Genomic DNA, 20,051 nt, shown 5'->3' with positions numbered 1-20,051 from the left:
GCTGGGTGCAGTGGCTCACATCTGTAATCCCAGCACTTTGGGAGGCTGAGGCAGGAGAACTACTTGAGACCAGAAATTTGAGACCCACTTGGGCAACACAGTGAGGCCCTGTCTCTACAAGAAAATTTTAAAAATTAAGCATGGTGGTACATGCTTGCCGTCCTAGCTACTTGGGAGGCTGAGGGAGGAGGATCACTTGAGCCCAGGAGTTCAAGGGTGCAGTGAGCTATGATCATGCCACTGCACTGCACTCCAGCCTGAGTGACAGAGTGAGACTGTTTTCAGACACACAAAAATGAGATGGGAACAATTCAGTAAAATTCAGAACAAAAACAACTTATTAAAATCTAATCAAATAAATTCTTCAGCTTGAGATGTATTTACTTGGTGATCCTAATTTGGATGAAGGTAATTTATACAGTAGAATTTAATGATTGGGCTGGGCACCATGGCTCATGCCTATAACCCCACCACTTTGGGAGGCTGAGGGAGGAGGATTGCTTGAGGCCAGAAATTTGAGATCAGCCTGGGCAACATGGTAAGACACTGTATCCACCAAAAAAAAAACTTTTTTTTTTTAAGAGTTTAATTATATGGAATTTAAAGACATTTAAACAAAATCTAAAGAAAAAATTAAACCTTAAAGAAACCACATATTCCATTTGATGCTGTGTGGCAGGAAAGTTAAGAATAGTGTGTTTTTAATGGAGGCCAAGATCCAGATCTTTGCAGTCAAACTTAGCAAAGGTACTTTATGAGAAATATTATAGAATTTGTAATTTCTATTTTTGCCTTGATTTGGAAAGCATTCTAAGATGTAGTCAAAACTAGCTGGGAATCTCTTATACTGGTTCTTGAGTTCAAGAATGTGAACTCAGTGTAAATATGGAGCCCCATTTAGAATGACCTTTAGTAAGTATGACAGCCCAAAAGCCCTGGGGTTCCCAGTTGGGCCTGTGCAATGAATGAGTCCTCCATCTAATTCTCAGATGTGGCACAATAATGAGGGAAAATAGAGATTGTCCACCTGAACCAGAGAGGTGACTTGTAGTTTCTGATATTTTTCCCATGGTAATTTTTCTTTTTCTTTTTTTTTTTTTAAAGAGTTTGGCTCTGTCACCCAGACTGGAGTGTAGTGGCAAGATCATGGCTCACTACAGCCTCAACCTCCTGGGCCCAAGTGATCCTCTCACCTCAGCCTCCCAAGTAGCTAGGACCAGCTAATTTTATTTTATTTTTTGTAGAGATGGGGTTTTCCTGTGTTGCCCAGGCTGGTCTCAAACTCCTAAGCTCAATTGATCCTCCCACCCCAGCCTCCCAAAGTGCTAGCCACCGCACCCAGCCTCTCATGAAAATTTCTGATAACAGATTTGGTTGTTCTCTGATATTCTTGATAAGCTATTTTTATTTTTAGAGCATATTTACAGGAATTACAAGTTCATCAGTAGACTTCGATCCATACTGCTTGGTGATCTCCAAAAAAGGTGAGACGGACATGTGTTGCAAATAGCCTTCACCTTCTCTGGCACCTGAAAGTTCTTAAGGAATCAACATTCCTCACTCACTGGAGAAATAGCAAGTTATTACCTAGACCTTGGATGAGGAAGAGGGCTAAGCCTGGAACCCTGAGGGCCTCACAGCTTGAAAAAAACCTGAAGGTATTGGAGGACCCAAACTAGTGAAGAAAGAAAAGGAGGGGATAAGCAGTGGAAATGCCTGTGGTAAGAGGAGGAGAATAATGGTAAAAGTGAAGAAAACACAAAAGAAGTGAGGCTCAGACAGAGGGTATGTTTGTAAATATACAAAAACCCATGAGGAAAAAGTGACAGTGCAGGATTTTGAGCTACATCCAGGACAGCTCTTTCCCTTTTGTGTTGTTAATATTTTTCTAAGTGTTTTGGGCTTCCATTATGAAACTGGGTTTTCTGCCTTCCTGGAGTGAAGACCATACTTCCTTTTTTTTGTTTGATTTTTGGGATAGGATCTCTCCCAGGCTGGAGTGCAGTGGGACAATCATAGTTCACTGCAGCCTCGAACTCCTGGGCTCAAGTTGATCCTCCTGCCTCAGCCTCTGGAGTAGCTGGGACTACAGGTATGCACCACTATGCCTGGATAATTTTTTTAAAAACTTTTTGTAGAGACAGGATCTTGCTCTGTTGTCCAGGCTTGTCTCGAACTTCTGGCCTCAAGTGATCCTCCCACCTTAGCCTCCAAAAATGCTGGGATTATAGACATGATCCACCACACCCAGGTCTCTCGTTTTTTAGGCAGCCTGTGTTATGCTGTCTCCCTGAGGCTGTAAGTGGGCAGCACCTATTATACATGGATGCTCTGAGGCCAATTCCAAGACTCATGTGCCTAAGTTCTAGGGAACAAATGTACTATTACTGGATATTCTGAATACACAAATCTGATCACGTCATACCCTACTTCAAACCATGCAGTGGTTCTTCAGTGCCCCCAGGATAAAATCATGCCTTGTAAGACCTTTCAAGAGACTAGCTTATCTTTCCAGCTCTCAATTTTCCTCTCTAGCCCATCTCTTCATCCCATGTCCCATCACACTCAACCCTATTTACAGTTCCACAGAGGCCCTCTACTCCCTTACCTTCTACCTTTGTACACACTGCTGTCCTTCTGCCTGTTATATTCTTCCAGCTCCTTCTACTTCTCCATCAAGATGATGTCTATTCATCCCTCCCATCTCAACTTAAACTCTAAAACATATTCTCTGACTTCTCCCAAGACTGGAACGTACTACACTTAAAAACTGCCAGTTTAGGCTGGGCGCAGTGGCTCATGCCTGTAATCCCAGCACTTTGGGAGGCCGAGGCGGGTGGATCACCTAAGGTCAGGAGTTTGAGACCAGCCTGGCCAACATGATGAAACCCCATCTCTATCAAAAATACAAAAAATTAGCTGGGTGTGGTGGTGGCCGCCTGTAATCCCAGCTACTCAGGAGTTTGAGACCAGCCTGGCCAACATGATGAAACCCCGTCTCTATCAAAAATACAAAAAATTAGCTGGGTGTGGTGGTGGCCGCCTGTAATCCCAGCTACTCAGGAGTCTGAGACATGAGAATTGCTTGAACCCAGGAGGTAGAGGTTGCAGTGGGCCGAGATTGTGCCACTGCACTCCAGCCTGGGCAACAGAGTGAGACTCCGTCTAAAAAAAACAATTGCCGGTTGATTAACTGGTCACTTCTCCCATCCTAACCTCACTGTACAGTGCAACTCCAGCACCATATATATAGTTATGAAGGTCCTAATTCTGCCTATAAGCTATTTGAGGCAGAGACTGTATTTTGTTTACTATTGCATAACTAGTACCCTGCAGAATGCCTCACACATACTAGGTATGTGGTAACTAGCCGCTGAATGAATTAAATTTTCATACATCTGGCATTTATTTGGGTAACGTGGAGAATTTTAAAGATATTTACCAATACAGGAGAGAAAAGCTCTGAGGTTTCAAATATAAAGAAGAAAAGGCTAGGTGCTGTGGGTTGGCTTGCTTGAATAATAATGTGTACTAGGTAAAAGGAAAATGAGATGGTTTTCCTGAAATGACAATTTCAGGGCAACCTTATGGTTGATGAGAGAAGTATTTCTTGTATAAAAGAATCACAATTAGGCCGGGCACAGTGGCTCATGCCTGTAATCCCAGCAGTTTGGGAGGCTGAGGCGGGTGGATCACCTGAGGTCAGGAGTTCAAGACCAGCCTAGCCAACATGGTGAAACCCCATCTCTACTAAAAATACAGCCAGGCGTGGTGGCACATGCCTGTGGTCCCAGCTACTCAGGAGGCTGAGCCAGAAGAATCGCTTGAATTCGGGAGGTAGAGGTTGCAGTGAGCCGAGATGGTGCCACTGCACTCCAGCCTGGGCAACAGAGCAAGACTCCACCTCAAAAAAAAAAAAAAAAATCATAATAAACACAGAGGGAACAAGAGAATTAGGATATCACCATTTTGCAGGCCTTAATGAAAAATAGATTTAGGCTATGATCAGTAATGGTTGCCAAAACCTTTACATAACCTACCAGTCAGTCTTAAGATCAACTGATTGTCATGTGCCTCCTGATGAGATGTAATAGGAAGCAAGGGCACCATTTATGAAATATTCTTGCCAAGGGGGAAAAATTGAATCTAATCAAACCTCTAAATGTAACTACCAGTTTTTAGGAAATACAGTGGATAGAGAAATTAATATTAACAAAAGGAGTCAATCAGCCAAAACCAGAATGTGGGAAAATCTTTAGGACAAAAACCCCAATTCCTGGCCGGGCACAGTGGCTCACGCCTGTAATCCCAGCACTTTGGGAGGCCAAGGTGGGTGGATCACTTGAGGTCAGGAGTTTGGGACCAGCCTGGCCAACATGGTAAAAGCCCGTCTCTACTAAAAATACAAAAATTAGCTGGGCTTGGTGGCAGGTGCCTGTAATCCCAGCTAATTGGGAGACTTGAGGCAGGAGAATTGCTTGAACCTGGGAGGCAGAGGTTGCAGTGAGCCAAGATCACGCCACTGCACTCTGACCTGGGCCATAGAGTGAGACTCAGTCTCAAAACAAAAACAAAACAAAACAAAAAACCCAATTCCTTAAATAGATAACCATACTGAAAAATAAAAAAAAAAGGAGGACTATTATAAAGAGAATTAAGAGAAATATTAAACAAATGCAATATATAGACATTGTTTGAATCCTGACTCTAGCAAACCAACCATAAGATATTTTTGAGGGGGAGGAAAAAAAGAACATAGACTATTAGAGGATACAATAAATTATTGTTATCTTTGTTTGAAGTGGTAAAGATATTATAGTTTTTTTAATATTGTATCTTGTTAGAGGCATATACTGAAATATATACAGAAGAAATGACATGCCTACAATTTGCTTTGAAATACTCCATCATAAACAGCAACAACAACAAGAGGAGGAAAGAGATAAAACAAGAACAGTATAAAGTTAATTGTGTTTTTGTCTTTTGAGACAGGGTCTCACTCTGTCACCCAGGCTGGAGTACAGTGGCACAGTCACTGCTCACTGCACCCTCAACCTCCCAGGCTTAGGTGATCCTCCTACTTCAGCCTCCCGAGTAGTTGGGGACCACAGGCACATGCTACCACGTCCCGCTAATTTTTTTTGTATTTTTTGTAGAGATAGGGGTCTTATGTTGCCGAGGCTGGTCTTGAACTCCTGGATTCAAGCAATCCACTTGCCTCCACCTCCGAAAGTGCTGGGATTACAGGCATGGGCCACTGAGCATGGCATAAAGTTAACTGTCAAAGTTAGGGCCAAGCGCAGCAGCTCACACCTGTAATCCCAGCACTTTGGGAGGCTGAGGCGGGTGGATCACTTGAGGTCAGGAGTTCCAGACCAGCCTGGCCAACAGGGTAAAACCCTGTCTCTAATAAAAATACAAAAATTAGCCGGGTTTGGTAGTGGGTGCCTGCAATCCCAGCTACTCAGGAGGCTGAGGCAGGAAAATTCCTTGAACCTGAGAGGCGGAGGTTGCAGTGAGCTGAGATCGCACCACTGCACTCCAGCCTGGGCGACAGTGGGACTCCATCTCAAAAAAAAAAAAAAAAAAAAAAGTCAAAGTTAGGAGACAGGTGTGAGCTGCCGCTCTCAGCCGTAACTTCGACTTCAACGTGGGTTTATCATACTAGTCTCTCTCTCACTGTACTCTGAAAATTTCCATAATAAAAGCTTTAAAATAGAAAAATGAAGACAAGAAAAATGGAGGAGAAAGAGGAAGGCTCCGTAAGTGAGATATGTATGATTCATTCCAAAGCAGTTACCAGAAAAAGTGACTTAGGAAAGAACCAATGATATCAAGAGCAAAAACTTTAAATATAAGCAAAGACAATGGGTCACGACAATGAATAAAAAGAAAAGTCCTGGCAAAAGCATTAACATGTATGCCCAGAACCCTGTAATCCTGGGTACCCCCAAAGATATTAGAGAATAATGGAGAATATTCAATATAGGATGCAGAGTCATTTGAATGATGCAACAGCTTACTGTGGTATAAAGGTTATAATGAAAAGAAGCAGGCTGGGCGCAGTGGCTCACGCCTGTAATTCCAGCACTTTGGGAGGCTGAGGCGGGCAGATCACGAGGTCAAGAGATCGAGACCATCCTGGCCAACATGGTGAAACCCTGTCTCTACTAAAAATACAAAACAATTAGCTGGGTGTGTTGGCACGCACCTGTGGTAGCAGCTACTCAGGAGGCTGAGGCAGGAGAATCGCTTGAACCCGGGAGGCAGAGGTTGCAGTGAGCCAAGAACGCACCACTGCACTCCAGCCTGGGCAACGGAGCGAGCCTCTGTCTCAAAAAAAAAAAGAAAAGAAAAGAGGAAAAAAGACGGAAGAGCACCATAAAAACTAATGTAATACTGAAAGGATCCAAGCTACAGAGGTTTTGACAAAAGTTTATGCATATGAAATGTGCTCGTGATGAAGTCATCCACTCCCATGACACAAGACCAGTGAAATATCCCAAGATTCTAAAACACTGACCAGTTTGCATTCTGTTTTCTGAGTCAAAGCCAAACTACAGAGTTGAAAGTGCTTTAGCTCAACCTCAAACCCTTTTTGTTTAGATCAGAAGTCACCAACCCCCAGGCCATGGACCAGCACTGGTCCGTGCCCTGTTAGGAACTGGGCCACACAGCAGGAGGTGAGCAGCAGGTGAGCAAGCATTACCACCTGAGCTCTACCTCTCCTGTCAGATCAGCAGCAGCAACAGATTCTCATAGGAGCGCAAACCCTATTGTGAACTGTGTATTTGAGGGATCTAGGTTGCGCACTCCTTATCAGAATCTAATGCCTGATGATCTGAGGTGAAACGAAACCGGTCCCTGGTGCCAAAAAGGCTGGAGACCATTGATTTCGGTAATGGTTCTCACTTAGCAAGCAAGTGAACAAATTTGTATATGCCCATTTGGTTAAGCCTGGTATCTCCCAGACATATGACCATAGCAGAATGAACAATAATTATGTTTAATGATTTTGTTACTACCTTTTTTGCTGAGGGACTTTTTCTAGGATGTTATTTCTGGAGAAAAGAAAGGGATCTCTAGGAAATACTTGCTCCTCTCTGGTACAGAAATTTCACCCAATTTACACAGGCCAGGCCCTCTTCTCTGAATAAATTAACAGGTGAGGTCAACATGCATTTATTCAGTGCCTGCTGTGTGCCTTTATAAAATAAAAGCTGTATCTTCATGTTATAGTGTGGCAGAGAATAGTGGGAACAGACATCAACAAGCAATGTATATAAAAGAACTTTAAAGCCGGGAGTCCCAGCTGTGACAGACCAATCTCCAATTCATTAAGACCCTAACCCTCAGGCTCCTTTCAAGCTGAACTCATGCTTAATTTAAAGGAAAATATTCGTGCCAAAGTTTCCAAGAAATGGAAACTGGAGACTTTTTCAGGTCCTCTAAATTCTCAATCATTCCCCACATGAATTGTCACAGAAACAAAGGGCAAGAGACCACTTTACCTCTTGTGGATTTACTGCAGTTAAGACAGAAACTTCATATGATTGCCTCCCTGACTGCATGGTCACCAGGTGATGTGTCACATCAGGCACTGAAGACAGGGAACGTGGGGATCCTTCAGCAAGCACCTCTGTAAAGCAACAGAAAAATGTTTCAATGAAAAGTGAATCCAGAGATACACCTATCTGGATCATCAAGCCTCTCATTAACAACTCTAAAATGCTATTCCTCTATTTCCCAGATTCCTCTATTTCTTCCAAGTTAATCCTGTCTGATAAGCATTATCAGTGAATTTGGAAAGTATTATAAAAAGAGAATAGAAAGGCAAGAAATCTTAATACAGGATTTAGAATAATACGGCGTTAGCACTGTTAACTGAATTAAAACTATGTATGAAACAGGCAGAAGTCTTAGGCAAGCAGGTAAGGGAACCAAAGCCACCCTTAAAGCAGTCACCAATGATACTAATAGCACTAACTAAATATGATATGAGTAACAAAAACATAGGGTCTCACAGTTACTAAATGTTCATCAGTGGGATCACCATGAAAATCTTCTGGAAATAGTTTATGGATATACCACTTAGCCCTCAAAAAACTAGAAGTTTCTTCTAGGGGTTTTCTAGATTATACAACTATTTTATGCTGTACCATATAATTTAATGTTGGCTTATATACTATCTTTTATGTACTCAATGTTCTTTCCCATATATATGTAAGCTTTCACTTCTCAACTGGATTTTAAGGTCCCTATCTTCTACTTTTGTCTTTCCCATGGTGCCAGGCACACAGTAGGCACTGAATAAATGCATGCTGACCTCACCTGTTAAGTTTTTCAGAGAAGAGGGCCTGGCCTGTGTAACTTGGGTGAAATTTCTATACCAGAGAGGAGCAAGTGTTTCCTAGAGAGCCCTTTCTTTTCTCCAGAAGATATGGCTTTTGAAGGTATGGAGAAATTGCTTTATATCTCCTCTGTAAAACCTGGTTATGTTCTGTTTAAATGTTTTAAAAGTTAAGTTCTTCCATAACTGCAATAGGAAAGACAGAAATAGTTGGGCTAGGATGCTAGGATTAGGAATAATTTTTTCTTAAGAATTTTTTCTTTTTATTCTTTTATTATATTATCTTCAATGAAAAAAAAAATTTTTTTAAACAGATTCACTAATCCACCCCAGAGAATAAGAACACAAATGCTACTCATACCACAGCTACTCATAAGAAATGAGATTTAAACATACATTGTGGAGACACCCCATTCCTTAGCCCCTAGTTGCAGCCCATTTTTCCCAAATAAAGGAGAGGTGGAAGTCTTACCATCATCAACTCCCAGGATAGAATTGGTATTTGGTAGGTTCAAGGACTCTCCACCAAGGCTGGGCTGGGAATTCATAGACACCAGGTTTTTACTGGGTACTGAAGCCTCTTCAAGCAAACTACTGCCCATTAGTGGCTCAGCTGCACAGAGAATAGGTTGTGAGAGACATACAGCAATCAAGGCTGTGCCTGGTCCTCATTTTCTTTCAACAGAAGCTGGCCTTCTCTTTCATTACTAGAAGTTAACCTATAGATGGGATGCCACCTCCTATTTCACCTACTTTCAAGAAACAAGAATAAACCTAGAAGGGAAAGAGTAAGCCTTAGAAGATAATGATCCTTGCTTGTGTTCAGCATCTGAAGAATTAGCATATGAAACAGGATAGGTGGATCTTTAGAAAGGAATATTTGGAATAATTAAGGAAAGATATGGCGAAGGAATAAGAAAAAGAGTTATCAAATTTCAGGCAGGGCAAAAAGGTAGTCATGACTGGTAAATAAAATATGCTTCCAGCCTGGCCAACATGGTGAAACCCCGTCTCTACAAAAATATAAAAATCAGCCAGGTGTGGTGGCACCTGCCTATAATCCCAGCTACTCAAGAGGCTGAGGCAGGAGAACTGCTTGAACCCAGGAGGCAGAGGTTGCAGTGAGTCGAGATGGCACCACTGCACTCCAGCCTGGGTGACAAAGCAAGACTCCATCTAAAAAAATAAAAAAGCTTAAACTCTTTCCATGCGGAAATCTTTTATCACTGTGTTACTCAAATGCTTGTTCATGGATCAGCACTAGTTACCATCAAACTCACTAGGGAAACTTTTAAAACTACAGATTCTAGGATCTTGCAAATTATCTCATTTATCAGATTGCTTTGTTTTATTGGTGGGGGGACAAGCAACAAAAAGTATATAAATTTTAAAAGGTTGCAGATGATTCTACTGTATAGCTATGTTTGGAAACCATCAGCCCATCAAATGAGACCAGGTCTATCTACCCAAAACAGAATCAGAAAATTTCCAGATAAGCAGGCAGGACAGTGATTTGGCTCTTGGAACCCTAGAAGTAGTATAGCCTTCCACTATGCCCACCCTCCTCACCAGTTTGCTCCTGCTCTTGACTCCCAGCTGCTCCCAGCTGCAGGTGATGCTTTCTCATATGCACATTCCTGCTTCCACTCTGAGAGAAGGTCTTCCCACAGACTTGGCACTGATGAGGCTTCTCTCCTGAAACAGGGACCAGGTTAAACAAGGAAGCCAAAAGGACAGGAAGAGAATGAACTCAAGACCTAGATGGAGAAACCCAGAGAATGTTAAACTGAACATAAGCAGCTGCTCCTTTTCCCATTCCCCACCTTCCCAGCCTCTCAAACTTCAGTATATAGGGGAAGGCAGAAAGAGTACACCAGGAGGGCTTTAGCACACTCCCTGCTCCCAGCCGCTGGTCCTTTCCAGACCTACTGTAATGCTGCCTTCACAAAACCTCTTTGGTATAGGACCATGGCAACCACAAAAAATATGCCGTCTTTTTCAGATAGTCTTCCATGGACCTCTAGGACATGTGCTTTCCTCAAGGATTTCAATCCTGTGTTCCTAATATCCCCTTGTCATATTCCCTGCCACCCTCTTTAGGGTCATCAACATTCACACTGGTGGCTCTTATAACATAATAATCTAAATTGTCCTCTATGTCTTCAAGTCCCAAACACTCCGTCTCCATTCTACCTACCCAGAAAACCATACTTAGAGCAGGGGTCAAAAACTCATGTCTGTAGGAGACTGATGGGTAGCAAAAGTAAGTAAAATGGTCAAGTAGGGGCTGCAGTAACCTAGAGAGTACCTAGAAAAGGGGCAGCTGTTATTCAGCTCTAGCCAACTGTTGCCATGGGTAGATTAAGGCCTAGCACAGCCAGATTCTCTGATTTTTTTTTTTAAGACACTGGAAATAAGGATTTTTAAGTAGAATCTCCCAATTTCTAAATGCTAGGAACAAATTCACAATTGACAAACACATGGTACAGCAATCATCATTGCTGATTGTATTTTGCTGGGAATGCAAAATACAAAAACCTCTTTGGGGGAATCTGACCAGATCTAGAAAAATTGTAGATTCACTTGCCCTTTGACCTAGGAATCCCACTTCTAGGAATATGTCCCAAAATTACAGCAGCAAAATGTGAAATACTCTGTGCACAAGGTTATTCATCACAGCAACATTATTTTAAATGGCTAAATACTGGAAACAACGTAAATATTCATCACAGAGACTGACTAAAAAGCTATAGATACTGCAATAGTCCTGCATAGCAAAAAAAAAAAAAAAAAAAAAAAAACCTATACAATAGAAACAGGGTGGAATATTACAAAGCTTAAAACTAAAAACTGAATCACCATTTGAACCAGCAATCCCATTACTGGCTATCTACCCAAAGGAAAATAAACTGCTCTACCAAAAAGACACTAGCCCTCACATGTTCAATGCAGCACTATTCACAACAGCAAAGACATGGAATCAACCCAGGTGCCCATCAATGGTAAATATGATACAGAAAATGTGGCACATACACACCATGAAATACTATGCAGCCATAAAAAAGAACAAAATCATGTCCTCTGCAGCAACATGGATGCAGCTGGAGGCCATTATCCTAAGCAAATTAACACAGAAACAGAAAATCAAACACCATGTTCTCACTTATAAGCAGGAGCTAAACTAAACACTGGGTACTTATGGACACAAAGATGGGAACAATAAACACTGGGGATTCCAAAAGCGGCTACGGGGCAAGGGTTGAAAAACTACCTATCAGGTACTATGTTCACTGCTTGGTCAACAGGGTCATTAGCAGCCCAAACTTCAGCATCTTGGAATATACCCTTGTAACAAACCTGCACATGTACCCCCTGAATCTAAAATAAATTTATTTTAGCCAGGTGCAGTGGTTCACACATGTAATCCCAGCACTTTGGGAGGCCGAGGTGGGCAGATTACTTGAGGTCAGGAGATCAAGACCAGCCCGGCCAACATGGTGAAACCGCATCTCTACAAAAATTAGCTAGGTGTGGTGGCAGGCGCATATAATCCCAGCTGCTTGGGAGGTTGAGGCAGGAGAATTGCTTGAACCCAGGAGGTGGAAGTTGCAGTGAGCCAAGATCATGCCACTGCACTCCAGCCTGAGCCAGACTGAGACTCTGTCAAAAAAAAAAAAAAAAAGGCCAGGCACGGTGGCTTACTCCTGTAATCCAGGCACTTTGGGAGGCTGAGGCGGGAGGATCACGAGGTCAGGAGATCGAGACCATCCTGGCTAACACGGTGAAACCCCATCTCTACTAAAAATACAAAAAAGTAGCCGGGCGTGGTGGCGGGCGCCTGTAGTCCCAGCTACTCGGTAGGCTGAGGCAGGAGAATGGCGTGAACACAGGAGGCGGAGCTTGCAGTGAGCCAACATCACGCCACTGCACTCCAGCCTGGGAGACAGCAAGACTCCGTTTAGGGGGACAAAAAAAAAAAAAAAAGGCCATATGAAATGTCCAGAACAGGCAAATCCAGACACAGAAAGCAGATTAATGGTTGCCAGGGGCTGGAGAAAGAGAGACATGGTCAATGATACTAATAATGGGAATTCTTTTTGTTTTTTTAATCATCTCCTGGATATGGGGATCCTTTCTGGGATGATGAAATGTTGTGGAGTCAGACAATAGAGAAAACTGTAAAACTATGAATATATAGTTGGCCATCCACATCCATTGATTCAACCAAGCAGATAAAAAATATTCAGAAAAAATAAAAATAACAGGCCAGGCGCAGTGGCTCATGCCTGTAATCCTAGTACTTTGGGAGGCCAAGGCAGGTAGATCACTTGAGGTCAGGAGTTCCAAGACCTGGCCAACATGGTGAAACCCTGTCTCTACTAAAAATATAAAAATTAGCCAGGCACATGCCTGTAATCTCAACTACTTGGAGGCTGAGGCAGGAGCATCACTTGAACCCAGGAGGTGGAAGTTTCATTGAGCCAAGATCGTGGACCACTGCACTCCAGCCTGGGCAACAGAGTGAGACTCCATCTAAAAAAATAAATAAATAAAAAATAACAATATAGCAATAAAAAATACAAATAACCAATATAGCATAACTATTCACATAGCATTTACATTGTATTAGGTACTATCAGTAATCTAGAGATGATTTAAAGCATATGGGAGGATATGTGTAGGTTATATGCAAATACCATACCATTTTATGTAAGAGACTTGAGTATTTGTGGATTTTGGTATCTGTGGGGTCCTGGAACCTATACACCACAGATAACAAGGGATAATTATATTACTACTAAAAATCACTTAGTTGCACCCTTTTCTTCTTTTTATATTTTAGATGGAGTCTCACTCTGTCGCCCAGGCTGGAGTGCAGTGGCATGATCTCGGTTCACTGCAACCTCCGCCTCCCAGGTTCAAGTGATTCTTGCACCTCGGCCTCCTGAGTAGTTGGGATTACAGGCACATGCCATCACACCCAGCTAATTTTTGTATTTTTAGTAGAGATGGGGTTTCACCATGTTGGCCAGGCTGGTTTTGAACTCCTGACCTCAGGTGATCCACCCACCTCGGCCTCCCAAAATGCTGGGATTACAGGCATGAGTCACCATGCCCGGCCGGACTGCACACTTTTTTGAGATGAATCTTATGGTATGTGAACTATATCTCAACTTAAATAACCTGCATTTACTTGTATATGCAAAAAGAACCACTGGAAAAGTAAACCAAATAGGAAATAAAAAGTGTTTATACCTATAAGAGAAGGAGGGAGGGAACATGGTAAAGAGACACACCTATAATCAAGGCTTTTTGAAAAAGAAACTGAAGCAAATCTATATATCAAGCTGGTGATATATTAAAAAAATGATTTAAAGGGTATTTAAACATAGTATTATTCTAAGAAAAACACAGCTCCAAAAGTCTTAAACTTCATTCTGTAGACAAATTGATAATATTGGTATTATCATTTTGAAACAATATTGTATTAATGTTATGAACCAAGATTTTCGATGTAAGAAAAAAATAAAGTACAAAAAAATCCCCTGAAAATTGTTTAATGTGAAAATTTAAATTGGAATTATCAACATGAACCAATTATTTTCTTTTCAAAAATATGTCTTTAGTTCTTTCCACCGAAAAGTTCTAGAAACAGTAACAACCTTTTTATTTATTTATTTATTTTGAGACGCAGTCTCGCTCTGTTTCCCAGGCTGGAGTGCAGTGGTGCATCTCGGCTCACTGCAGCCTCCACCTCCTGGGTTCAAGAGATCCTCATGCCTCAGCCTCTCAAGTAGCTGGGATTACAGGTGTGTGCCACCACACCCAGCTAATTTTTGTATTTTTTTTTTTGTAGAAACGGGGCTTCACTGTGTTGCCCAGGCTGGTCTCGAACTCGTGGGCTAAAGTGATCTGCTCGCCTCAGCCTCCCGAAGTGCCAAGATTACAGGCATAAACCACTGCGCCCTGCCAACAATGACAACCTAACAGCAACGGGCACATGGCACCCAGACTGTGGTTCCAACTATAAGGAACCAGGACTCCATGGAGGAATAGCTGATTCCAAGTCCAAGGTAAGCCTGGGAACTGTTGTTGTGTTAGAAAGCAAAGAGGCTATAACAAGACAAATGGGTCACGTCAAAAGCATAAATACAGCATGAGAAGCTCCAAAAATAACAACCAGGCCAGGCACGGTGGCTCACACCTGTAATCCCAGTACTTTGGGAAGCCAAGGCAAGTGAATCACTGGAGGCCAAGAGTTCAAGACCAGCCTAACAAGGCAAAACCCCATCTCTACTAAAAAATATGCAAACATTAACAAGACATTGGTGGTGGACGCCTGTAGTGCCAGCTGCTCACGAAACTGTGGCATGAGAATGAGAATCGCTTGAACCAGGGAGGCCAGTATAATTACCCTCATAGAAAAGCTAAAGATATCACAAGAAAACATTACAGACCAATATCGCTCATGAACATCCAGACTCCTTTTCCTCCTTCCTTTCCACTCTCCCGCCCTCCTTCTCTATCTCTCCCTTCCTCTCATCCTTTCTTCCTTCCCTCCCTCCCTCTCTCTTACTGATTTATTATTTTTTGTAGAGGACAGGTCTCCCTATGCTGCCCAGGCTGGTCTAGAACTCCTAGGCCCAAGCAATCCTCCTGCCTTAGCCTCCCAAAGTGCTGAGATTACAGGCATGAGCCACCACATCCAGCCAGCTGTAAAAATTCTTAACAAATTATGACAAAACCAAGTCTAGCACCACATAAATAGGACTATACACCCTGACCAAATGGGATTTACCCTAGAAATACAAAGTTGGTTTTACATCCAAAAACCAACTACTAGCAGTAACATTAGTAGCATACAGTACAAAAACAAGATCATCTCAACAGACACACGAAGGTGTTTGACAAGATCCAATACCCATTCATAATAAAAATTCTCAACATACTAGGAAGAGAAGGTAAATTCCTTCATCTCATAAAGGGCATCTATGAAAAAACTACAGCTAACATCAAATTTAATCATGAAAGGCCAGGTGCGGTGGCTCACACCTGTAATCCCAGCACTTTGGGAGGCTGAGGCAGGTGGATCATTTCAGGTCAGAAGTTTGGAACCAGCCTGACCAACATGGTGAAACCCCATCTCTACTAAAAAAAAAAAAAATTAGCCAGGCATGGTGGCGAGCGCCTATAATCCCCACTACTCGGAAGGCTGAGGCAGGAGAATCGCTTGAACTCAGGAGGCAGAGGTTGCAGTGAGCCAAGATCACACCACTGCACTCCAGCCTGGGCAACAGAGTAAGACTTTGTCTTAAAAAAAAAAAAAATTAATCATGAAAGAATACATGCTTTTCCCCTAAGACTGGGAAAAAGACAAGGATACGTACTCTCACCACATTTTTTTTTTTTTTTGAGACAGATTCTCGCTCTATCACCCAGGCTAGAGTGCAGTGGCACGATCTCGACTCGCTGCAACCTCCACCTCCTGGGTTTAAGCGATTCTCATGCCTCAGCCACCTGAGTAGCTGGGATTACAGTCATGAGCTACCACACCTGGATAATTTTGTATTTTTAGTAGAGACGGGGTTTCACCACGTTGGCCAGGCTGGTCTAGAACTCCTGGCCTCAGGTGATCTGCCTGACTCGGCCTCCCAAAGTGCTGGGATTGCAGGTGTGAGCCACTGCGCCCGGCCTCACCACTTCTATTCAACATTGTACTCAAGGTTCTAGCCAGAAAAAGAAAGTAGGCCGGGCGCTGTGGCTCATGCCTGTAATCTCAGCACTTTGGGAGGCCAAGGCAGGTGGATTACCTGAGATCAGGAGTTCAAGACCAGCCTGGCCAACATGCTGAAACACTGTCTCTACTAAAAATACAAAATTATCCGGGTATGGTGGCTCACGCGTGTTAATCCCAGCTTCTCAGGAGGCTGAGGCAATAGAATCTCTTGAACCCGGGAGGCAGAGGCTGCAGTGAGCCGAGATTACGCCATTGCACTCCAGCCTGGGTGACAGTGGGAGACTCAGTCTCCCAAAAAAAAAAAAAAAAGGAAATTAAGGTCAGGTGCAGTGGCTCATGCCTGTCATCCCGACATTGGAAGGCTGAGACAGGAAGACTGCTTGATCCCAGGAGTGTGAAACCAGCCTGGGCAATATGGCAAGACCCTGTCTCTATAACAATTTTTTAAAAAAACTAGCTGGGGGCCAGGCATGGTGGCTCATGCCTGTAATCCCAGCACTTTGGGAGGCCAAGGCGGGCAGATCACTTGAGGTCAGGAGTTCAAGACTAGCCTGGCCAACGTGGTGAAAACCCATCCCTACCAAAAATACAAAAATTAGCTGGGCGTGGTGGTGCATGCCTGTAATCCCAGCTACTCGGGAGGCTGAGGCAGGAGAATCACTTGAACCTGGGAGGTGGAGGTTGCAGTGAGCTGAGACTGCGCCACTGTATTCCAGCCTGGGCAACACAGTGAGACTCAAAAAAAAAGCTGGGCATGTGCCTGTAGTCCCAGCCTCGGGAGACTGATGTGGAAGGACTGCCCAAGCCCAGGTCGAGGCTGCAGTGAACCATGATCATGCCACTGCACTCCAACCTGAGCAACAGAGGGAGACCATGTCTCAAAAAAAAGCAAGAAAGAAAGGAAATTAAAGGCATCTAGCTTGGAAAGGCAGAAGCAAAACTATCTTTAATCTCAGATGACATGATCTTTTATGTAGAAAACACTAAGAAATCTATTTTTTAAAAACTACTAAAACTCAGCCAAGTGTGGTGGCTCATGCCTGTAATCCCAACATTTTGGGAGGCCAAGGTGGGAATACCACTTGAGGCCAGGAGTTCAGGACGAGCCCAGGCAACACAAAAAGACTCCATTTCTACAAAATAATAGAAATTAGCTAGATGTGGTGGTGTGAGCCTGTAGTCCTATTGCGGGAAACTGAGGACTGGAGAGACTGATACGGAGAACAGGAGGATTGTTTATTTTAGGTACGCACCAGCTCAGTGGATTCACATCCAAAAAGCTGAGCATTAAACAAAGACGGAGTGGGGTTTTTGTAAGTGGACTTACAAAAGTAAAACAAAAGGAGTTAATCATGACAGGTCACATACTTTATAGCATAGCATAACTTGTGGCCTTGCATAGCTGGTGACCTTATAGCTGCATTGAAAGAAAAATAAGAACTGGCTAAATACAGACATTTGTAAAACATAGTTATGCTTAAGAAGCCAGGGAAAGGAGTAACAGTAAAGAAATTTGTCTTTTTTTTTTCTTTCAACCTTGCTCTGGAAGAGGGGGTGTCTGGAGTCCATTCCTTTGGCCTTGGCTTCTCAAACAGGGTTCTCTTATAACTGTCCTTGAAGTGAGCTTGCTAGGCAGAGGAAAACTTGTTCTTTTCTTTTTAACCCTTGCCTTGCCTGTTACTTTTCTTGGAGTGAATGAATGCATATTTATTTTTAAATTTCTGCCTCAGTCCCAGCTACTGGGGAGGCTGAGGTGGGAAGATCACTTGTTCCCAGGAGTTCAAAGGCTTCAGTGAGCTATGATGGTGCCACTGCACTCTGGCCTGGGCAATAGAGTGAGACTTTGTCTCTAAAAAAATAAACAGAAAAGAAAAAAAAATGGGATGTAGGAGGAGGGGGAGAACATCAGGATGAATAGCTAATGGATGCTGGGCTTAATATCTAGGTGATGGGATGATCTGTGCAGCAAACCACCATGGGACACCTTTACCTAGGTAACAAACCTGCACATCCTACACATGTACCCCTGAACTAAAAAGCTGGAAGAAAAAAAAAAAAAAGAAACTACTAAAAGTCAAGCATTTACCAAGGTTGCAAGATCAATGTACAAAATTCAACTGTATTTCTATATACTAGCAATGAACAACTCAAAAATAAAATCAAGAAAACATTTCATTTGAAATAGCATCAAACATGAAATACCAGAAGTAACTAGAGCATCAATTCCTTATTCTCAAAATTCACAATTAAAAGAATTACATATTTATCCTGTCTTGCCTATGCAAATGATCAAATAGCCCTACTTGATATTAGTGGAAGAGTCCAACTAAAGAGTCACACAGTACAGAAGAATTCCAACTAATGTGAAAGGAGTAAAGGAATAAGAAAAACCACCATTTTACAATCCTTAATGAAATAAGAGATTCAGGTATCATTTAGGAATGAAATCAAAAGGTGAAAGGTTGGCTGGGTGTGGTGGCACGTCCCTGTAATCCCAGCACTTTGGGAGGCCAAGGCAGGCAGAACACTTGAGGTCAGGAGTTCAAGACCAGCCTGGCCACATGGTGAAACCCTGTCTCTAGTAAAAATACAAAAATTAGTTGGGCGTGGTGGCACGCGCCTGTAATACCAGCTACTCGGGTGGCTGAGACAGGAGAATTGCTTGAACCCAGGAGGCGGAGGCTGCAGTGAGCCAAGATCACGCCACTGCACTCTCGCCTGGACAACAGAGTAATACTGTCTCAAAAAAAAAAAAAAAAAAAAAAAAAAAAAAAAGAAAGTGAAAGGTTCATAGGGAACCTTATAATACAGGGATCAGGCCAGCTGAACCCACGGATCAATTTTGACAACCAAGCACTGTGAGCTTCCTGATGTGACACAAAACAAAGCACACAGAACCATCTCTGACATACTCTTGCCCAGAACTTCCAAACTTTGAAGCTTTTAGAGCTTACTTACATTTATAGGAAATGTAGAGAAACAAGTTAAATGACATAAATGGAAGCAAACCAATATATCCAGAATGTGGGCTATTCTATAGGAGTCAACTGACTCTGTTTTGCAACAACTCTATGAAAAAAACAAACAAACAAACAACAACAACAACAAAAACTCAATGTAGAAAGATCTAGATTTTTAAAGACTTAATAACCAAATATAATATTGGATCTTGTTGGATCCTGATTTAAACAAACCAACTTTAAAAGACATTTTCGAAACAAGTAGAAAAAATTGAACATGGATTGGTTACAAGATAAAACCAAGGAAATATTAATTTTGACAGGTATAACACCACTGTTGCTATGTAAAAAAAAATTTCTCTACTTTGGTGAATCTTTCACATAATGACACAGTAAAGTAAAATAAAAACGCTCTACAATCCAAGCAAAACACATCTGATGTCCACATCTAGCCTACAGGATACCAGTTTGCCACCTCTGCTTAGAACTTGTCATCATATTAAAAAACTGCTCTGCTTCTAAGATCTCAACTCTGAAATGTACATCCCTGATTGATTATAACTCTCCAACTTCCTTGCTCCCGCTGCAGTAGCTTGCTTTCCTCATAAGTAACTTTCCAGTTCCTCCTCTCCACTTGTCATGTTCTGGCTTCCCCTTGTTTCCCACGGCCAGTCATTCAACAATGACCTGATTCCATTCTAGAATCCCTCTCCTCCTTGAGTTCATCTCTTCCTCAGCAAGCCTCTGCTCTGATTAACCTCCATCACCTATTTTCTCCAGTGTCCAGCTTTTAAACTGTTAAGCAGTAGCAGAGAAAAGTAATAAAATCTGAACAGGTCTACTAAAAAAAGTTATGCTACTTACTCTCAGCTATGTCCTCATTCACTGTTACTTAGCAATCCTTTTATTCATTCTAATTGGTTCAATCAACAAATTGTAAAAAGCTGTTGTGTGCCAGGAATTTTCTCACCTCCAACAAACTTACAAGGCTAGTCTACAGAGC

At 42.4% G+C, this 20,051-nt stretch overlaps 1 protein-coding gene and 1 long non-coding RNA gene across 6 annotated transcripts in view; one reads left to right on the top strand and one right to left on the bottom strand.

The window, feature by feature from the left end:
* ZNF410 (zinc finger protein 410) overlaps positions 1-20,051 on the bottom strand; it is a 40,369-nt gene that overhangs the window by 1,379 nt on the left and 18,939 nt on the right. For 2 of the 5 annotated variants that reach the window (XM_004055427.5, XM_063697982.1), the window contains 3 exons: positions 9,920-10,045; positions 8,823-8,963; positions 7,512-7,639 (listed from right to left, as the gene is read on the bottom strand). In XM_004055427.5, coding sequence (XP_004055475.1) covers positions 7,512-7,639; positions 8,823-8,963; positions 9,920-10,045 — 395 coding nt within the window. Of the gene's footprint in view, positions 1-6,143; positions 6,330-7,511; positions 7,640-8,401; positions 8,537-8,822; positions 8,964-9,919; positions 10,046-20,051 lie in introns of those variants that run through there. The other 3 variants (XM_063697981.1, XM_055360884.2, XM_004055428.5) reach the window with 3 other exon arrangements.
* LOC129526526 (uncharacterized) lies at positions 1,060-14,370 on the top strand. The gene is made up of 3 exons (XR_010130794.1): positions 1,060-1,484; positions 8,293-8,453; positions 14,208-14,370. It is a non-coding gene; the product is annotated as an uncharacterized lncRNA (long non-coding RNA).

This window comes from Gorilla gorilla, chromosome 15 (genome assembly GCF_029281585.2).
Source record: "Gorilla gorilla gorilla isolate KB3781 chromosome 15, NHGRI_mGorGor1-v2.1_pri, whole genome shotgun sequence".
Classification (NCBI taxonomy): Eukaryota; Metazoa; Chordata; class Mammalia; order Primates; family Hominidae; genus Gorilla; species Gorilla gorilla.
The sequence above is the reverse complement of the archived record's forward strand: the minus strand, read 5'-3'. Positions and strand labels throughout refer to the sequence as shown.